General features: G+C 41.5%; 1 protein-coding gene across 1 annotated transcript in view; it reads right to left on the bottom strand.

The window, feature by feature from the left end:
- The window catches only part of C2H1orf94 (chromosome 2 C1orf94 homolog), a 387,246-nt gene that overhangs the window by 264,604 nt on the left and 103,858 nt on the right, over positions 1–18,784 (bottom strand). The window contains exon 2 of the mRNA XM_075334127.1: positions 1,546–2,066. Coding sequence (XP_075190242.1) covers positions 1,546–2,066 — 521 coding nt within the window. The remainder of the gene's footprint in view (positions 1–1,545; positions 2,067–18,784) is intronic.

Below are 18,784 nucleotides of genomic sequence, written 5' to 3' on the forward strand. Positions count from 1 at the left end.
ATGCCTAGAGATGAGAGAATTTGTAATAGAAGGGAATGGTCTACTGTGTCAATGTCAGAGGACAGGTCCAGGAGGAGGAGGACAGAGTAGTGTCACTTGGATTTTGCGGTTAGTAGGTCGTTAGTGACTTTGGTTACAGCGGTTTTAGTGGAATGATGGGGTCGGAAGCCAGATTGTAACCAGTCAAAGAGGGAGCAGGAAGAGAAGTATGAGGACAGTTCAAGATGGACATGCTGTTCCAGTAGTTTAGAGGGCACACCAAATTTACAATGTTATACAAGCTGTACACTGACTACTTTACATTGTATGAAAGTGTCATATCTTCAGTGTTGTTCTATGAAAAGATATAATGAAATATTTACAAAAATGTGAGGGTGTATTCACTTATGTGATCTAATATATGTATTTTATTGAGATTTTATATGAGATACCAAGACAAAGTAGCAAGTTTTGTGAAGTGTAATGGAAATGTTTCATGGTTTTCTAAATATTTTAAAAGTATTAATCTGAAAATTGTGACTTGCATTAGTATTCAGCCCCCCTGAATCAATACTTTGTACGATCGCCTTTCACAGCAATTGTTGCTGCATGTCTTTTGGGAGGTGTCTCTACCAGCTTTGCACACCTAAAGGATGACATTTTGGTCCATATTTGTGTACCTCCTACCTTTGTATAGAAATTCATTAACCTCTCTTGGGAATATTTCAACATGACGTTTACTAGACATAATTTTATATATGAGGGTAGGCAGTAGAGATGAGCGAACCTTTGGAGGTTCAGATCGCAGGGCACATTTGAACCTTAGATAAGTTTCAGTTTTAATCCCGGCTTGACCTGAACCCCTATGGAAGTCAGTAATTGTGAGGTTCATGTCTCCACCCACATGCAGCCAACCACAAGCAGAACACTTTCGGTAGAGGGTGGGCAAGATTTTTCATTTTGTTTTTCTTTTGTATGTTTGCACACTACTTCCAATAACGCTGTTGTTTACCCCCAGTGTGAGGCGATCAAACATTGCACATGGCTTGTACAGGGCTGAGCATCACTCATACTCAAGTACAGCGCTGCTCACTTTAGTGTTATGCACTCATAAGTCACTCGGACTTCGAATCCAAACTTTGCTTATTCTGGAAGTCATTTTCCAAACCCAAACCTTGAACCTCAGGTTTGCTCATCTCAAGTAGACAGCTGTATTATGTACATTATTATGATTATGTACAGTACAAAGAAGGGTACAAGAAAGATGGGGCATTCCATGTTGGTGGCTGCCTTTATCTTGGTTGCACCGTCATAGCATGTGTGCATCTGCCTACCCATTTATAGCACTTTATTTATTTCACTTTGTCTTACTTTTATTCAGTGAATTTAGATATGAAAAGATTTCCTTTAAAGGAAAACCTATTGATTTGTGTTCTGTACCCCCTAAGGCATGATATTGAATGCCTATAGTCTAGCTGTGCATGCCTTCAGAAAATACCCATCAATGCTGAATTAGCGCATTGACATGCAAAGTGAACACTACTGTTGTTGAAAATGACTTGTTACCTGCATGATGATAGGCTTTGGCACAAAACTTCGGAATGACTTTAAGTTGATTTTTATCATCTTTTGATGCAGTTTCAAATCTCCTGCCTTCCTTATAAAAGGAGAAGATGTTCTTGCCATTATTCACCACCTCCATTTTTGTTTTAGTGATTGTGACGTTATTTCTATTTGCGGATTTTATTGTGAATTGTGCTTGTAACTTACGGGCTTCCATTTTAGAGTATTCAATACTGCAGATATCTTCTTTGTCTAATGAGCCTGACCTTAGTTCAGAACTTGACCTGTCTTGAATGTAGCACTTTTTGGCCTTTAAATTCTTGCTTGTGTTGCCTTTGGCTAGTACAGATTTGATGAACTTCTCAATTTTTAAAGCTTCAGCTCTTTTATCTATGACTTGTCTATCAAATTCTTTGATGCTCAATCCACTAAAATGCTCATTTAGATTCTCAGCGATCAGGTTCAAATGCTCCTGTTCTATCATTGTAGGGATGTCATTTTCTGTACTATTCCCATGTACTGACCTAATGCCGAAAAAGAATTAATGAGCTATTAGTATATTAATGGAGTTCTCCTGATTCAACATTTTAATTGCAAAAGTGTCTATAATGGCTGTCCAGTAAACTTTCATATCAATTCTTTTTTGCCCCAAGATTTCATCAGAATTTCTTTTGTATTTCTTAGCTGATTTCATGTTGGTTGGAGAAAGGATTCAATGCCTACAAACAGAACCCTCTTAATGGAACGCCAGAACAGACATTTTGTCTGTTTGATATAACGTTTGCAAGTATGCGCAGGACGATAACACAATTACTGGGTCCATGACTTCATCCCCATTTTGAATCTATATTTTGGGTAAAGTTGTAGTTTTTAGCATGAAGTTGGAAGTATTGACACCCCTCACTGCTATGAACCGATATAAACTGGGCAATATACACAGCATGGAGGTGGAACAACAGGGCTAATAAATAGTTATATGAAAATTTACTGGGCTACTAGTTTGGACACTTTGGCAAGTAAAATTCTAAAAGGTGGAAACTAATTTAAGTTAATATAATTAAACTAAGTGTAAAATCACTAAAGTACTGTACTTGATGGCCAGCACTGTTTCCATGTAGTGCTGAAATTATATGCAATAGAGTACAACATCTACAATTTGCAAAGTATTTATATGCTCGTAATATTAATATTTTTTATTTCCCTTTTCATACAGTAAATAGTAACAATATATTCATCAATGTACAGAGATTCTCCTCATTCACATAAGTCAATGTCACCAATGGGTCTCACAGTCTATGCTACCCACTTAGAACACAAATAGTTATGGGCAAGCGTAGGAAGCGTAGCATGATTCATTCAGACCTACATGCATCTGAAGCACAACACAAAACACCAGAAAAGTGGGGACACACAAACAATGGGAGGCCCTGGAACTAGTGAGAGGGGTTGGTGGGCACTTCCTAACCTCACCTGCAATTGTCCCTTCTCTCCTCACTATTCCCTATAGAGTTTCTGTAACTGTCGCCGAACCGGAACCTGGGACCCTATAAAGGCCCTATAGTAACCCTAACTAGTGAGGGGCAGGTGGGGTTCACTAGACCTCACCGCTGCGCTAACAACACACCAAGGAAACAAAGACAAACAGGGGAAATGATAAAAACAAAAGGATATTTCCTGAGCACAGGAATCAAACTAGTAGAACCATTCTCAGAGGCAGCCAGGGCACAAATGAGTTTGTATCTTCAGCAGCAAATGCTGGGATACACCACTATTTGAAACTGTAGGGCATGACTACTGAGTAAGTGCAGCTTATCAATCAGCAAGGAACCCATTAAATGAAAAGAGCCAGATGAGCGTCTCGTGTCCAAAGGCTGTCACTGGTCTCAACACGCAGGGAGAGGCTTGTGACATGGGACTTGAGTACTGAGTAAAATGGAAGTCAATAAGACACTCAAACATTTTCAAACTCCGATGCTTGAAGCTCGATCAAGTAATGCAAGGTGATAAGCACACTTGTTCATCACTAGACACAATGGGGTCACTTTCCTTTTTGGAGTGTATCTTAAGAGAATTCATGCAAATTTGGGAAGAATATAAAAACGTTATGCAAATGCTGCCCTCAGTCAGATTAAAACCTGCCTAGGGCTGGAGGCAACAATGCTACTAAGCTACCCCACTCCTACCAAACTCTTAAAACATAGTAATATGTACACTGTGTGCAGAATTATTAGGCAAATGAGTATTTTGATCACATGATAATTTTTATACATGTTGTCCTACTCCAAGCTGTATAGGCTTGAGATACAACTACCAATTAAGTAAATCAGGTGATGTGCATCTCTGTAATGAGGAGGGGTGTGGTGTAATGACATCAATACCCTATAGAAGGTGTGCTTAATTATTAGGCAACTTCCTTTCCTTTAGCAAAAAGGGGTCAGTAGAGAGATTTGACAGGCTCTAAAATGTCCAAAATTGTGAGATGTCTTGCAGAGGGATGCAGCAGTCTTGAAATTGCAAACTTTTGAAGTGTGATCACTGAACAATCAAGCATTTCATGGCAAATAGCCAGGAGGGTCGCAAGAAGCGTGTTGGGCAAAAAAAGCACAAAATAACTGCCCATGAATTGAGGAAAATCAAACGTGAAGCTGCCAAGATGCCATTTGCCACCAGTTTAGCCATATTTCAGAGCTGCAACGTTACTGGAGTATCAAAAAGCACAAGGTGTGCAATACTCAGGGACATGGCCAAGGTAAGGAAGGCTGAAAAACGACCACCTTTTAACAAGAAACATAAGATAAAACGTCAAGAATGGGCCAAGAAATATCTTAAGACTGATTTTTCAAAGGTTTTATGGACTGACGAAATGAGAGTGACTCTTGATGGGCCAGATGGATGGGCCAGAGGCTGGATCAGTAAAGGGCAGAGAGCTCCACTCTGACTCAGACGCCAGCAAGGTGGAGGTGGGGTACTGGTATAGGCTGGTATCATCAAAAATAGAACCACAACTGTGATAAACTCACGAGGTAAGATTCAAAAGAAACCACCCAAACAAACCTCTATACAAAAATATCCTTTAATATTATTCAGTAAAAACAATATACGACACCAATGTCAAATAACATATAAAACACATGACAGTCATGACAGTGTATTAGTGAGAGGTCTAATGAAGAGCAGGAAAGGCGTGCAGGAATAGGATGATAGTTAGATACACTCTAGATGATCTTAGAGGAGCTAGATGATCCTCAATTTCTCCTGCCTGACTGCGGAGGGTATTATAATGTTTTGAACACCCCCCGCTCCGGGTGGCTGTCCCTTGCTATCCCTGTTCTTCACTGGCCTGAAACCCACCACCAAACCAGGTGCATTGTGTAAGACCAGGACAACGTAAAAAAATACAAATAATTATGTTGGTTCCTGAACAAGACTGGATTCTATATTTCAGTCTAGATACTGTATAAACAGCAGTTAGGAAAGAGCTACTGGGTCCACCAAGGCTGGTATCATCAAAGATGAACTTGTGGGACCTTTTTATGGTTTGAGGATGGAGTGAAGCTCAACTCCCAGACCTATTGCCAGTTTCTGGAAAACAACATCTTCAAGAAGTGGTACAGGAGGAAGTCGATATCGTTCAAGAAAAAGATGATTTTCATGCAGGACAATGCTCCATCACATGCATCCAACTACTCCACAACGTGGCTGGTCAGTAAAGGTCTAAAAGATGACAAAATAATGACATGGCCCCCTTGTTCACCTGATCTAAACCCCATAGAGAACCTGTGGTCCCTCATAAAATGTGAGATCTACAGGGAGGGAAAACTGTACACCTCTAGGAACAGTGTCTGGGAGGCTGTGGTGGCTGCTGCACGCAAAGTTGATCATAAACAGATCAAGCAACTGACAGAATCTATGGCTGGTAGGCTGTTGAGTGCCATCATAAAGAAAGGTTGCTATTTTGGTCACTCATTTTTTGGGGTTTTGTTTTTGCATGTCAGAAATGTTTATTTCTAAATTTTGTGCAGTTATATTGGTTTATCTGGTAAAAATAAACAAGTGAGATGGGAATATATTTGGTTTTTATTAAGTTGCCTAATAATTCTGCACAGTAATAGTTACCTGCACAAACAGATTTCCTCCTAAGATAGCCAAATCTAAAAAAAAAACCCACTCCAACCTCCAAAAATATTAAGCTTTGATATTTATGAGTCTTTTGTGTTGATTGAGAACATAGTTGTTGATCAATAATAAAAAAAATCCTCTAAAATACAACTTTCCTAATATTTCTGCACACAGTGTATATTAACTTCCTAGGAAATTGTTGTCTCCAGTCCATATGTCAATGTCGTGAGCCCCAGTGGGGCAGAGACTGATATAACCAATGATCATCTCTGTACGGCTCTGTGGAATATGTTGGTAGATAATTATTTCCATTAACTGGGACTAAATAAAGGGAGAAGCAATCATTTTGTCTTGTGACGCTGCTTTCCATCTCCTCATGGCTCCTAAAAAAATGTCCTACTGTACATTATCTCTGCACTATGTAAGTTAGTAGTCTATAGATATTTATAAGATAATAAAGGGTGCTTTACAGGCTACGACATCGCTAGCTATAGCTAGCGATGTGCGCGATTTCACCCGCCCCCATCGTACGTGCGATATGTGGTGATCACTGCCGTAGCGAACATTATCGCTACGCCAGCGTCACACGCACATACCTTTTCAGCGACGTCACTGCGGCGTCACTAAGCGGCCGGCTAATAGAAGCGGAGGGGCGGAGATGAGCGGCCGGAACATGCCGTCCACCTCCTTCCTTCCTCATAGCCGGCGGGACGGAGGTAATGAGATGTTCATCGCTCCTGCAGTGTCACACATATCGATGTGTGATGCCGCAGGAACGAGGAACAACATCGCTACTCACCTGACGATTTTTTGTAATTAAACGACCTCTCCAAAACAAACGATTTTTATCTTTTTTGCGATTGTTTTAGGTCGCTCCAGCCTGTCACAAGCTGCGACGTCGCTAACGACGCCGGATGTGCGTCACAAACACTGTATCCCCGACGATATATTGTTAGCGATGTTGCAGCATGTAAAGCCCCCTTAATTCTCACATCTACCCTCCATAAAGCCAAAACTCTCATAGTACATACAAAATAGGTACAGATGTAACTGTTTAAAAAAAGCTATAATTTAAGGACTAAACGATAACAAATAATAAATGAATTTGAGAACACTAAAATATATTAACTGTTTATTTAATGTTATTTTGTCAGAATAGGGAATCCTGAATAAAAATCTCTGACTGAGAAAACATGCAATTTAATGTAATATATTGAAATAAGTAATGACATATTATAAGGACTTCATTGCAGCAATTAGTAATTTAATGTACTTAATTAGAGGTAAATGCAAAGCTAATTGTAATGTACAAGGAAAGTATACAACAGGGTAAACAATAACATTTTCAAGAGAAAAACTGTTTTTGTTCCTATATGATTACCATGGTTTTGCCAGCTGAAACAGAGATTGTTAAAGGGGAAAGGGTTGTGCCCTACTTTACACCTTATGCTTCCGGGCCCACTCACATCTCAGACCAGCACCACCCTCCGCATTTGCTTCTGGTTCCCATCTTGAGTCTGTTTGAATAAACATTAAGGGGCATCATATTACCACTACAGGTGATAAACATGCAGTGATTGGCTGCAGCCTTCTAATTCCACTACAATATTCTTCAAGGAACTCATGCAATTTTTTACCTTTCATACCACTCATTGATTTTAACTGGTCATTCACACGGCGTACTTTTAATTTCTGGACTGCTGTTAAAGAGGGGTTGACAGGATCCCTTTAACCCTTTCACGACCGGCCGATTTTTCGCTTTCCGTTTTTTTTTTTCGCCATTCTTTTTCTGAGAGACGTAACTTTTTTATTTTTCAGTCAATATGGTCATGTGAGGGCTCATTTTTTGCGGAACGAGCTGTACTTTTAAATGAAACCATCAGTTTTACCATATTGTGTACTAGAAAATGGCAAAAAAATTCCAAATGCTGAAAAATTGCAAAAAAAGTGCGATAGCACTATGATTTTTGAGATATTTTATTCACTGTGTTCACTATATGGTAAAACTGATGTGTGGGTGTGATGCCTCAGGTCAGTGCGAGTTCGTAGACACCAAACATGTATAGGTTTACTTTTATATAAGGGGTTAAAAAAAAATCGGAAGTTTGTCCGAAAAAAGTGGCGCACGTTTTACGCCATATTCCGTGACCCGTAGCGTTCTCATTTTTCGGGATCTTAGGCTCAATGACGGCTTATTTTTTGCGTCTCGAGCTGACGTTTTTAACGGTACCATTTTTGCGCAGATGCTACGTTTTGATCGCCTCTTATTGCATTTTGCGCAAAAGTTGTGGCGACAAAAAAACGTCGTTTTGGCGTTTGGAATTTTTTTGCCGCTACGCCGTTTACTGATCAGATTAATTGATTTTATATTTTGATAGATCGGGCGTTTCTGAACGCGGCGATACCAAATGTGTGTATATTTTTTATTTTTTTAACCCTTTAATTTTCAATGGGGCGAATGGGGGGTGATTTGAACTTTTAGGTTTTTTTGTTTTTTTTTAATTTTTTAAAACTTATTTTTTTACTTTTTTTTTTTATTTTACTAGTCCCCCTAGGGGGCTATTGCGATCAGCATTCCGATCGCTTTGCAGTATCTGCTGATCACAGCTGGAAGGCTGTAAACAGCAGATACGCTGTCTTTCTCTTTTGCTGTGCCCCGGGCACAGCGAAAGTGAAACCAATTCATGTGTAGTACAGGAGTCATCACATGACCCTGTACTACCATGACAACTATCGGGAGTCACGTGATCGCGTCACGTGACTTCCGGTTTCGGCGGTAAGTAAAACTTTACCGCGATTGCGCTTATAATGGCGCTGTCATGTATTGACAGCGCCATTATAAGGGGTTAATCGGCACGAGCAGATAACGATTCTGCTCGTGCCTAGCAGGCACACATCTCAGCTGTGAAAATCAGCTGAGATGTGTGCCGATCGCGGCATGCTGCCGCCGGAGGACCGCGGGCAGTAAGATTATGTCATTTAGGACGTAATTTTACGGCCCGCGGTCGTTAAGGGGTTAAGAAATGTTTGTCCAGTAGTGGACAACCCTTTTAAAGGGAATCTGTGAGCAGGTTTCTGCAATGTAATCTGAGAGCAGCATGAAGTAGGACACAAAATCATCATTCCAGCAATGTGTCATTTGCTGGTCTGCTTGCTGTCATTTTGGTACAATCACTGTTTTGCTACAGATCTAGCAGTACTCAGAATTTGTTTAAGTGTTTTTATCATGTGTGGTTTTTCTTGGATTGAATAAAATTATTGATTATCTTTATTATTGTTGGGATGTGCGCTTCAAATTTGTCTGGTCTTTTTCTCTTCTATTGATTCTTGCCTTCCACACAAGAGGCTGCACCCTTCTACTTATTTGATTGGCTATGCACCCTGTCTTTCGTTTCGTACTCAGAATGCTGAGCTCTGTGTAATCCTGCCCACTCCACTGATTGGCAGCTTTTTGTGTACATTGTGCATTGACAGAAAGCTGCTAATCGGTGGTGTGGTTGGAGTTATACAGAACAAATTGACCTAGAGGCACAAGACACCTAGTCCTATAGTGATAAGTTCCTGCTGATAAGAAAATCAGTGTATGGAAACAGCAGCACACAGCCTAGAAAGTGACACATCACTGGAATTAGGCACCCATAGCATGTTGCTCTCAGATTACATAGAAAAAACTTGCTGACAGATACCACCTAATGGAAATTTGAAATTTGAACCCTAATATTCTGTAATATTAGACTACCTGTTCTAATGAAGATTATTATATATATATATATATATATATATATATATATAAAAATATAATATACAGTGGGGAAAATAAGCATTTGATCCCTTGCTGATTTTGTAAGTTTGACCCGTCACAAAGGCATAAACAGTCTAAAATTGTAAGGGTAGGTTAATTTTAACAGTGAGAAATAGAATATCCGAAATAAAATCCAGAAAATTACATTGTATAAATTCTATACATGTATTTGCATTTTGAAGAGAGAAATAACTATTTGATCCCTCTGGCAAACAAGACTTAATACTTGGTGGCAAAACCCTTGTTGGCAAGCACAGCAGTCAGAGGTTTTTTGCAGTTGATGATGAGTAGTGTTGAGCCACCCCCCTAGTGTTCGAGGTCGGTTTGGTTCGTCGAACGGCGGGTGTGTTCGGCGAACGTTCGACGAACACCTTCGAACCCCATTGAAAACAATGGCAGGCAAACACAAACACATACAAACACATTATACATGTACACATACAGTTAATAACCATTGCCATTATTCTTACAGGACCCCGCGATGCGTCATGCACTCTGTCTCCCACCGCTTTTCCTTCCGATCATCGCTGCGCCCTCCCGGTAACCAGCACTGATGATAGGACCTTTCGTGACGTCGTCATAGCATGTGACCAGTCATGTGTGTATTATCTCATTGGCTACAGACTGGTCACATGGCTAGATGTCATGCTAGGTCCTGTCAGTGCATCTCTCCAGTACGCGGTGCTCGTTTGAGCATCTCCGTGTACCAGCGAGTTGCTTGGGCACATGCTTGGCTCCCTGTCCCTGCATGTTGGCGCTCTTTACAGAGTCAGCCCACATGCAAGGACTGGATGCCAAAGCCGGTGAATAGCGGCACTGGGAATCAGGTGATCGGAGATCACCATTGCTATATTAACCCGCCTGTCAGATTACTATTTCAACGGTGGCAGCGGTGATGTCACCGCTTACAACTCAGAGCCTCTGCTCACTCACTGAGTGATTAGACTGCACGGGAGCAGCAGCGTCTTCCTCCCATGCAGTGCTGTCTGATGTAGCAGAGCTCCATGGGTTGACGGAGAAAGAAGACAGAAGACCAGGATCGTGGAGGGGTGAGAGGGAGTAATAAACATGGAGTCTCTAAGTGTGTCTGTGTATTTATTTCTAGTAAAGTATTTTTTTTCTGTGTGGTGTCTTTATTTTTAACCCTTTATTGGAGATTCTTAATAACCGGGTCAAACTTGCCTGACATTAAGAATCTCTGGCTTAATACTAGCTAGTAAAACAAAGCTAGTATTAACCCACTATTACCCAGCGAGCCACCCATCACCAGGGAAGCCGGAAGAGTAGGATACAGCACCAGAAGATGGTGCTTCTATGAAAGCGCCATTTTCTGGGGCAGCTGCACAATGCAATTCACAGCAGAGGGGCCCAGAAAGCTCGGGCCAACCTGTGCTGAAGATTTCAATCCCTAGCTGCCTAGTTGTACCTGGCTGGACACAAAAATGGGGCGAAGCTCATGTCGTTTTTTTTTGTAATTATTTCATGAAATTCATGAAATAATTAAAAAAAGGGCTTCCCTATATTTTTAGTTCCCAGCCGGGTACAAAAGGCAGCTGGGGGTTGCGGGCAGGCTACCCGCCTGCTGTACCTGGCTAGCATACAAAAATATGGCGAAATCCACATCATTTTTTGGGGGGGCAAAAAACTCCTGCATAAAGTCCTGGATGGAGTATGCTGAGTCTTGTAGTTCTGCAGCTGATGTCTGCTCTCCTGCATACACTAGTGAATGGAGCATGCTGAGCCTTGTAGTTCTGCAGCTGCTGTCTGCTCTCCTGCATACACTAGTGAATGGAGCATGCTGAGCCTTGTAGTTCTGCTCCCCCTGTCTCTCCCTCCAGCATACAGTCCTGGATGGAGTATGCTGAGCCTTGTAGTTATGCAGCTGCTGTCTGCTCTCCTCCATACAGACAGACAGCAGACAGCAGCTGCAGAACTACAAGGCTCGGCATACTCCATCCAGGACTGTTTGCAGGAGTTTTTTGCCCCCCAAAAAATGACGTGCACTTTGTCATGTTTTTGTATGCTAGCCAGGTACAGCAGGCAGCTATGGGCTGCCCCCAACCCCCAGCTGCCTATTTGTACCCGGCTGGGAACCAAAAATATAGGGAAGCCCCTTTTTTTAATTATTTCATGAATTTCATGAAATAATTAAAAAAAAAAAAAATGATGTGGGCTTCACCCAATTTTGTGTCCAGCCAGGTACAACTAGGCAGCTGGGGATTGGAATACGCAGCGCAGGGTGCCCAAGCTTTCTGGGCACCCCTGCCGCGAATTGCAGTCCGCAGCCGCCCCAGAAAATAACGCTTTCATTGAAGCGCCATCTTCTGGCGCTGTATCCAACTCTTCCAGCTGCCGTGGTGACGGGTGGCTCGCTGGGTAATAATGGGGTTAGGGCTGGCTGTATATTATCAACTGGCCCTAAGCCCGAAATTCATGGTGTCACGCCAATATTAGACATGGCCACCATGAATTTCTAGTACAGATAAAAACACAGCACACAGAAAAATATTTTTATTAGAAATAAAAAACAACACAATTAGTGACTCCATCTTTATTGAAATAAAGAATCCCCCTCCGCAGTAATCCTGGGTCAAGGGTCCCACGCCATCCAATCCGGATCCAATATCATCTGATCGCTTTGCTGGAAGGCAAAGAGATCAGATGATGTGTCAGGTTCAAGGGCCTGAAACACATGACATGCAGCTGATTGTATAAACGGCTTTGATACAATCAGCTGATACATCAGTTAAAAAAAAAAAAAAAACTACACACTTCTGTGCAGACTCCTGTCCGACAGTAGCGCCTGATTGTTTAGCTGGCCGGGCGGTAAAAAGTTGGCCTCATCGCTTGACTTATAGTGTCAGCTGATTCCGTCAGGTGACTGCATCAGCTAATCATCGCCAGGTCTGAGAGAGAGAAAATAGAGAAAAGATAGAGAAAAGAGAGAGAAAGAAAGAGAGAAAGAAAGAGAGAAAAAGAGAGAAAGAGAGAAAAAAAGAGAGAAAAAGCAGCCTCATTCCGTTAACTGCTCCGATTTTAGAGGTGTGTCCCTGGCTCACAGCTGATGTCTGGCTCCTCCCCTCAGGGCATAATTAAATTAAATTATAATTATAAATAAATAATAATTTAAAATTATAAATAAATTAAATTAAATTCTTCATTGGGATGGCCGGAACTCGAACTCATGAACTAATTCTCCTTAGGCGGCAGCTCTACCCATTGAGCCACTGCCACTGAAAAGTATAGGAAGATTTGGTAATCTTGACCTCTGAATTGCAGTAGAGAATCCAGAAGTGGATTATTCAGCTACAAAGAGGAGACTAAAAGAGAGAATAAGAGAGAGAGAGAAAAAGAGAGAGAGAAAAAGAGAGAGAGAAAAAGAGAGAGAGAAAAAGAGAGAGAAAATCGAGAGAGAGAGAAAAAGAGAGAGAGAGAGAAAAAGAGAGAGCGAGAGAAAAAGAGAGAGAGAGAGAAAGAGGGAGGATGAGAGAGAGGGAGAGAGAGAGAGCGAGAGAGAGAGAGAGATCACACGCAGGCACTACTTGAGTGAAGTCTCCGGGGTGACAGCGCGGCTCACTTCAGTTGCTGAGTGGAGCTTACACAGAGCGCTCGTGTTCTATGGTGCTCCATGTCAGCTTCATGTAGCAGAGTTGAAAGCGTCGTGTGGATTACTTCGGACCTTGATTGTTGTTTGGATATTAATAAAGAGGTAAATGAGGGTTTTTTTTGTCTTTTATTCCAAATAAAGAATTTTTCGTTGTGTGTGTTTATTTACTTTCACTTACAGGTTAATCATGGAAGGTGTCTCGGGGAGATGCCTGTCATGATTAACCAAACCTTATTACCTCGATTGCCACCGCACCAGGGCAATTCGGGATGAGCCGGGTAGAGTCCCGGGACTGTCACATCTTATGGATGCGGCAATCCCGGGCGGCTGCTGGCTGATATTGTTAGGGTGGTGGGCTCCCCATAACGTGGCGCTCTCCATCCTGACAATACCAGCCTCTAGCCATGTGGCTTTATCTTGGCTGGTATCAAAATTGGGAGGAACCGCAGGTTTTTTATTATTATTATTTATTTATTTATTTTACTGCACGATATAGACCCGCCCGCCGGCGGCTGTGATTGTTTGCAGTGAGATATCGTGGGGGCATGTCTGACTGCAACCAATCATGGGCGCCGGTGGGCGGGGAAAGCAGGGAATACCAGATTGAATAATGAGTGACAGCCATTTTCAAAAGAGGAAAAGCCGCCGTAGCTTTGTGACAGCCGTGCAGCACCACGCCCATGATCGGTGAGTAGGAAAGAGTGAGGGATTGTGGATTGTGCTGGGGACGCAGGACGCATGCAGATACGCAATGTGCGCACATAGCCTTACTGTGAAAAACCACGCTTTTGGTGATCAAACCGTTATCGAACGGTAACTCGAACTGCCAAACTTGAAGCAAATTGTTTGAGTTCGTCGAACGACTCGAACACCACCCAAAATCACTCAAATTTGAAATTGGCGAATGGTTCAATTCGAACATCACTCATCTCTAATGATGAGGTGTGCGCACATGTCAGGAGGATTTCTGGTCCACTCCTCTTTGCAAATCATCTCTAAAACATTAAGATTTTGAGGCTGTCACTTGGCAACTCAAAGCTTCAGCTCCCTCCCTAAGTTTTCTATGGGATTAAGGTCTGGAGACTGGCTAGGCCATTTCATGACCTTAATTTGCTTCTTTTGTTGGCTTGGCTGTATGTTTTGGTTCATTGTTGTGCTGGAAGACCCAGCCACAATTAATTTTTAATGTCCTGTCAGAGGTAAGGAGGTTGTCACTCAGGATTTTACGGTACATGGCTCCGTCCATTGTCCCATTGATGCGGTGAAGTAGTCCTGTGCCGTTAGCAGAGAAACACACATGAAACATAATGTTTCCATCTCCATACTTGACAGTGGGGACCGTGTTCTTTGGGTCATAGGCAGCATTTCTCTTCCTCCAAACACAGCGAGTTGAGCTAAGGCCAAAGAGCTAAATTTTTGTCTCATCTGACCACAGCACCTTCTCCCATTCACTCTCAGAATCATCCAGGTGTTCATTGGAAAACGTCCAACGGGCCTGCACATGGGCCTTCTTGAGCAATGGGACTTTGCGGGCACTGCAGGATTTTAAGCCGTTACGGCGTTATGTGTTACCCATGTTTTTCTTGATGAAAGTGGTCCCAGCTGCCTTCAGATCATTAACACATTCACCCATGTAGTTTTAGGCTGATCTCTTACCTTCCTCATGATCTTGGATACCCCACGAGGTGAGATTTTGCATGGTGCCCCAGATAGATGTCGGTTGACACTCATTTTGTATTTCTTCCATTTTCTTACTATTGCACCAACAGTTGTCTCCTTCTCACCTAGCGTCTTACTTATGGTTTTATAGCCCATTCCAGCCTTGTGCAGCCCTATGATATTGTCCCTGACAAAGCCGCTTGAGTGAGCACAGGTGAGGATGTAAACTAGGATTGGGTGCATTATATGACAAGGCGACAAACCTTTTGTCTTGCCAAAATCTGACCTTTCTGTGTTCATTAAATGATCAATATTTCAGCTTTGCAGCAACTTTATTTTCATAACCTAAATAAAATTTGGGAGGGTTTCAGCTTTCAAAAGAGTAATTTATAAAACCAATGGATGAATTTAAAGTCAGTTTAAAAGCTTTTATTTACATAACATGGATAAGCGACAGAACTTCTGTCAGGGACTGTATGTTTCACAAGGGAGATGATAATGGCTTAAAATTACCACCATATAATAATGGAACATCACAATAGTTATGAAATAGATGACCCTGAATAGGGGAACCCAATCCACACCAAAGTAGTATGAGATTAATCCCATATCTGCAGGTTAATAGTGTTTTCTTACATGACAGATTCCCTTTTAGTTTGTTTATTTTACAAAAATTATTATTTGCATGTTTTGAAATGTATTTCAAGCCTATGGGAGGAACACTAGCTATAACCTTTACCTTGAACACGTTGCATTAAATAACATATACTACTGTAGCATCTTACAGATATATTGTAACACTCAATGAAACACTCCAAAGATAATCTATATTTCTTTTGCATGGGAGTATGTCTGATTTACAACACTGATTATATTAGTAAAGCAAAACACGGAGTAAGCACATAAAATACTATTGGAAGTCATACTTAAGAAGAATGATTTAAATGGATCTTTTGATGTAAATCTACAATATTGTCTTTATCGAATATACTGGAGGAAAATAGATGAATGCATTACATGTGATGAAGTAACGAGTTTGTTAGAGGAAGAGGTCATCTAAGTACAAAGCCATGCCAACATTCAATCTCTCCAAACTGATGTTTTTCGTAAAGTCTGGAAATGTATAATATAACTGCATAAGTTAAAACCATATCTACAATATTTTCTGTAAAGTCTGTCTTTATCCCAGTTAGACTAATCGAGCGTATTCAATATTGAGTAACAACTGCTCAGAAATTACAGGACAGTCCATAAAAATAGGACACTTTAAGGTGTCTGTGAGTTTTTTGAAGTTGCAGAACCTTACACGGATTATTACTGTAAGGGTTCACTCAAGCCTCCGTATAAAAAAAATCAGTCCGATTTTCATCCAGAAAAGTTAGACGAGTGAAATCCATTTGCTATTCCATATGTCATGTGAGTGCTAACATGCTAAGAAGGAGGACTAGTCGGGAGAAGTAATGCCCTTGCGACTAGTTCCTGAGCTCATTAGTATATCATAAAGGATCTTTAGAAATACTTTTTATAAAGATGTCTTTATGTATACTACTAGATGCAGGGACAGTTAGGCAGGGATTAGATATATGCACCCAGAACTGCTCGTGGTTCTGAGTGCATATTGGACCTGACAGGTTCACTCTAATCTGACCTATCTCATTCATTCCGTTTGTTCTTATGGATCCTCTAGAGATCTTTAAAAAAGTTGTTAGTAAAGTTTATGCATGAGATTACATATTTCAATTTTTCTTCTAGAATAATTTCCTACCCTTTCCCTAAAATTCTTATGTTGCATACCTTCCTAAACTTTATAGTGCTTCAGAAGACCTCATCAAGAATTGTATATCCAAAATACTCAATATTTATTTATTTTACTTGCTGATATAACACCATTAGTTTCCACAGCACTGTATAGAAATTCTCATCACTGTCCCCATTGCAGCTCACAATCTAAATTCCCTATCACTATGTCTTTGGATTGTGGGAATTGACCGGAGTACCAAGAGGAAATCTAAGCAAACACAGGGAGAACATACAAACTCCTTGTACATGTTGTCATTATTACTAGGGATGACCGGACTCATGGAAGTTCAGGTTTGTCGGGTTTGGCTATACTTTAGTTCTGTTCAGGATGTGGATTTGACCCAAGTTTGACTCCTGACGCCATAAAATCCAATGGGGACCCAAAATTGTAAACTGTAAAATGGCTGTCAAATGGTTGTAGTAAGGACTAGGTGAGTGAAAAAGTTAGCAAAAAGGGAGCAATTGCCCTGTCAATATGTGGATATGGAAAGAAGTCCTTTGAAACTGGTGTGGGCTCCACCCTATATTTGATTATCAGTGCAAGAAAAACAGCTGTAGGCTGCGACCCTCAGCTGTCTGCTTTACCTTGGCTTGGCATCAAAAATTGAGGGAATCAGACGCTGATTGTTTAAATTATTTATCTAAATATTTAAAAAAAAATGGTACGCGCGACGCCCTATTTTTCATAGTCAAGGTAAAGAAGACAGCTGGGGGCTAGTATTATTAAGGAGGGAAGCCCCATGGTTATTTTACTCTTACCAGCCTAAATAATAGCAGCCTATGAGATACGCCAATTCTGGCGCTTTGCCTTGCTCTTTGCCATTGCCCAGGTGCATTGACAATAGGGCTAATGCTTGTGAGGTTGATGTCAGCTGTAAATTGATAGCTGACGTTCATCCCAGGGGTTAGGAATGGATCGGTGTCTATCAGACAACTCCATGACTAATGCAGCGAGTATAGAGTGAAAAAAACAAACAAAAACAAGGGAAAAAAAGTTTATTTGAAAAAAGACTCCTCCACATGCATTAGCCAATTTATTACTTAAAAAAAAATCCTGAAAGTTCTGACGTAAACCAATGGGCAATAAAGACTCCCCTATATGACTTAGTTCACCAATTTAATATATAAAAATAGATCCTTTAGGCTGGTAAGGGCCAAATAACCATGGGTCTTCCCATCCTGGTAATACCAGCCCTCAGCTGTCTGCTTTTCCATGATTTTCCTTGGTTGAGTCACGCTGGGTATGGGGAGAGACACCCAGCAAGTGGACTCCTGGGTATAAGGGAGGCTGAAGGACAAAGAGATGGGGTGACCATGGGCTCCTGCGCTGACCCTAACACTGGGGGGCTCTGCGCTTGCTCTCAAACCACAGGTACCTATAAAGGTTAGGAGGTGTGGCCCGCCAACGTGCCACTGTCTCCTAGCCAGACCATTGGACTAAATCCCACCAATCCACGGAGGGAAAAACAAACACAAAAATAAACAGCAAAAGGGGAAAAAGTAAAAAAATCAACAACTTATCTTGAGAGGGAATCTTCAGAATAAACATCAACAGTAGTCTGAAGCCTCATGCACTTCTGAGCTAGCAACTTCTCCAAGTGAAGAGTATAACCCACACTGGAGAAGTGAGAGGCCCCACGTTATAAAGGCCCTTAATTACCAGTAGAGATGAGCCACCCCCCTAGAGTTCAAGTTCGGTTCAGTTCGTCAAACGGTGCCCCGTTCGACGAGCCGTTCGACGAACCTCTCGAACCCCATTGAAAACAATGGGAGGCAATCACAAACACATAAAAACACCTGAAAAACACCCTCTAAGTTGTCCAAAAGGTGCCAAACAACTCCCAAGACAACACACACACATGGGAAAGTGACAAGGACAAATACCCATCCAAAAACTAAACAGCTGGACGAGGAAAAAGAGGAGGAGACACAGATATAGGCATAACATGCCGTTCTAAAGTCATGTAAAACACAGCAAGGAGACTCCAAGCAGCGTCTCCCTTTTTTCCAAAAATTGGGCCCCACAGACACCACTTCAGTGGCAGCACTTGTGCCCTAGTTGCAAACAGGATGTTTTGATTTGCATCAAGAACATTCCAAAATACGCCTGCCTTAGCTGTCGCCCGGATGACATCGGGGAAGGTCTAGCAAAGTCTTTGCTGAACCATGACTTGCTCATCTTGGCTCATTTTTAAAAACACAACAAAGGTTACTCCAAGCGGAGTCTCCCTTTTTTCCAAACATTGAGCCCCACA

The sequence above is a fragment of the Anomaloglossus baeobatrachus genome, chromosome 2 (genome assembly GCF_048569485.1).
Source record: "Anomaloglossus baeobatrachus isolate aAnoBae1 chromosome 2, aAnoBae1.hap1, whole genome shotgun sequence".
Classification (NCBI taxonomy): domain Eukaryota; kingdom Metazoa; phylum Chordata; class Amphibia; order Anura; family Aromobatidae; genus Anomaloglossus; species Anomaloglossus baeobatrachus.